Source organism: Triturus cristatus, chromosome 8, assembly GCF_964204655.1.
Source record: "Triturus cristatus chromosome 8, aTriCri1.1, whole genome shotgun sequence".
NCBI classification, from domain to species: domain Eukaryota; kingdom Metazoa; phylum Chordata; class Amphibia; order Caudata; family Salamandridae; genus Triturus; species Triturus cristatus.
The window spans coordinates 1577829833-1577833304 of NC_140591.1; the positions used below are offsets into that span (position 1 = coordinate 1577829833).

The 3472-nt window shown below is 45.7% G+C and overlaps 1 protein-coding gene across 1 annotated transcript; it reads right to left on the reverse strand.

Annotated features, from left to right (window-relative positions):
• Positions 1-2211: 2211 nt before the first annotated feature.
• On the reverse strand, positions 2212-3261 carry LOC146806226 (olfactory receptor 52K2-like). Its single transcript, XM_085623906.1, has one exon. It carries the CDS (start codon positions 3259-3261, stop codon positions 2212-2214), a length of 1050 nt encoding a protein of 349 aa, XP_085480032.1.
• Positions 3262-3472: the final 211 nt, after the last annotated feature.

Here is a 3472-nt window from a genome sequence, read left to right on the forward strand (position 1 = left end):
AATATGTGTGCAGTGGGGACAAAGAGGGGGTCATGTCTAGTGTAAGTGAGGTGTAGATAGCTGTGATGGCCTTCCTACCTGACCCGTGGGTCAGCAGTGACTGTAGAGCCTCAGCTGTCAGTGGCAGCGAGCTTATGTCCCCCCAAGTTTTTGTTGCCTGTTACGTCAGTGTCGCATATAAGAGAAACGTTCTGGGAGCCACCCGTAGTCGTCCCTCAAAGTGTCAAAGCCGGCTAAAGAAGATTCCACGAATAAAACTCCCCATGTTGTCAATCCCGCTGTCTGCCAGTTGACCATTTCCGTCCGTGTGAGGTGGGTGTACGAACCCGGGTGCGTTTCGACCGGGAGATCTGGGGCATATGGGGTGGGGAGGTGCTTAGGCATCACGTAATGTGACCAGGCGCTATGGGCTGCCCGTAGTAAACGCAACCCTCCGTCCTTTGAAGCAGGGTTCTAGTGCCTGATAACCACTTAATCAGATCAGGCTGTCCTAATGAGATTGCCCAGGTGTCTAGTTCCACCAGTTTCTGCTTTGAAAGCCATCGCATGGGCCACTGGAGCTGGGCAGCTGCATAATATAGCTCATAGTTGGGTGCCCCCAAACCCCCCTCTGAGATAGGGAGTTGGAGCTTTGAAAGTGCTACCCTCGCTCTAGAATTACCACAGATCAGGGATACTAAGAGTGAGCGTAAGTCATGGAACATTTTTGGAGGCGGTCGGTAGGGGAGAACGGCAAAAACATAGAGAAGCTTGGGCAGAAGGAGGAGCATAGTAAGATATTGTTATCCGACCCATAGGGGACAACGGGAGAGCAATCCAAAATGGGAGACATGCCCTGGCCCTGGCACTCGCTCTCCCCAGGTTGCCATCCATCAGATCAGACGTAGAGTGGTAGACCTGGACACCGAAGTATTTGAATGAATCGTACGCTCTAGTGAGTAAGGTATGAGGCTGTCTCTGCCTGTGCTCGATTGGGATAGGCAGCATTGGAAATAAAGCAGAATTATCCCTATTGATTTTCAGGCCCGACAAGTGTATATGGGTGTCTAAGAGTTCCACTAGGCCTTGGAGTGCCCCGTCCAGGTTACAGAGATAGATCAGCGCATCGTACGCGTAAAGGGGCTCTATATGCCACTGCGTGTGTAGCTGGATGCCCCAATCTAGAATATGGCTGCGTAACATACAGGCCAGGGGTTCCATAGCCATGCGTTGTTCCCTGTTCAATATTAAAGGGGGCCGAAATAACTCAACCTGTTTTCACCCGAGCCTGTGGATTAGTATACAGTATTCGCACCAAACGTAGAAATTTAGGGCCTATCCCATACCGGGCCAGCACCGTCTGCAGGTATTCCCACCCCATGTAAGAGTCTCCTGTAAAGCTTCTGCCCCTGTGTAGCAGTTGAAATCAGCGAAATATGATTTTGGGGCCATACATGAAATAAGTATATAGATGATTCAAAAGTGATAACTGGGATGTTTTTTCACCTAGGGGTTCTGAGTGATAACATAGACAACTTGTACTTCGCTCTCATTGTCTATTTGATGTCACTCAGAACCCCTCAGTGAAAAGCATCCTTGTAATTCACTGTTACCCATCTCTAATTCTATATATTACATATCTTTAGAAGATCATTATTAACAGTTATGGTAAGTGGACATTTACTCCAGTAGATGGAACTTAAAACAGTGGTTTCTTTGTAAGTATTGAGGTTAAGGATAGGGAGAGAGTTGTTCTTTCTTAGGGAAGGGGCAGGTATTAAGGCCATTGTTAAATGTGCCTACCATTATTTGTAATTCCCCTTCTACGCGTACAGATGTTCTTACTGTGAATTAATGTTTTTGCCATGAAAGCATTCATCAGGTTTGAGGGATCTGTGCCAATGCATATTTCTGCCACACTTCTCCTACATACATTCTCCAAGGGTGTATCGAATGAGAACAAATCATGAAAGACTACAAGTTGCCTAGATTTCCAATCTTACTCTTGGGAATTTTAGTCAATCATTCTCTGGAAAAAAAAGAAAATGTATTGATATCAAAGGAGAAACATTCAGATTGTTACATATAGCATTGCTAATATGCTGCAATTACTCGAATATCCGGGGATATGTATGCCATCACTGGATCATGCAGAACCCGATGGGAACTGGAGTTCCCCCACTTGCTCTGTTAACTGTAGGGGGCGGGAGGGGCTGTAACAACATCGCCGGGTCAGGCACCAAGCAAACGTGTGAGGTTTGTCCTTCGGAATATTTGCAATGCACCACGTTGAATCTCCTTCATCTTCACCCCATAGATCAAGGGATTTATAATGGGAGGGATGAGGGGGTAAATGTTGACAATAATGATGTGAACATGAAGGGGTATGTCATGCTGGAACCTGTGCATGAGGAGAGAACATAGAATAGGAAGATAGAACACAAACATGACACAGATATGGGCACCACACATGCTGAAGGCTTTGATGCGGTCTTGGTGCAGAAGATGTAGCACAGCCCTGAGGATCAAAACATAACAAAAAGCAATGCAGATGATATCTACAGCCCCAGTTAAAAGCAAAGTCGCCAAACCATAGAGATTGTTCACAGTGATGTCATCGCAGGAGAGCTTCGCCACAGCTATGTGCTCACAGAACGAATGGGCAATGTACCTTTTACAAAATGGCAGCCTCATCGTGAGCAGCGGCAGTGGGATGAGCAGTGTCACGGCTCGAGTCAGGGATGCCACAACTAGTTTAACAATGACTGAATTAGTTACAAGAGAGGAATATCTCAAGGGGTTGCAAATAGCAACATAGCGATCAAAGGCCATGGATGCAAGAATGGCGCTCTCCATTGATGCAAAGAGATGGATCAGGAACATCTGAATGAGACAAGAAAAGAAATGTATTTCGCCACCTTGAGACCCAAAAATGGCTAGCAGTTTTGGAAGAATGCTAGAAGATAGACACAGGTCCGAGCAGGATAGAAACGCAATTAATAAATACATCGGCTTCTGTAGGCTCAGAACTGTGAGAATGATCGATACGAGAGTCAAGTTTCCCACAACAGTAGTGGTGTACATGGCACACAATGGGGCAACAAACCAGACGTAGAGATCCTCCAGCCCAGGGAGGCCCACCAGGATGAATGTCAGAGGTCTGCATCTGGTACAGTTGTTTGACTCCAGGGTGACCCTTCCTTGTGATTTGACGAGTCTCTTCAATCCTGTAAAAGGAAAACCATATCTGTGGTTACAGTTTTCTTCTAGTCTTTCAGCCATGCTTGTGATGTCATTCGTGACGTGCGCTGCACACATGAAAAGCCAAGTATTAGGGCAACCAATCATACCCTCATAGGAATACATCTTGCTATGTTATTTTTTTGCAACTTCAAATGAAGTTTTTGTATTCTACATAGTATGTGTGTCCTGAAAGCTGTTATACAGCTTGAGGTTCCAAATCTTTGAAAGCTATTTTTCATAAACACAAACT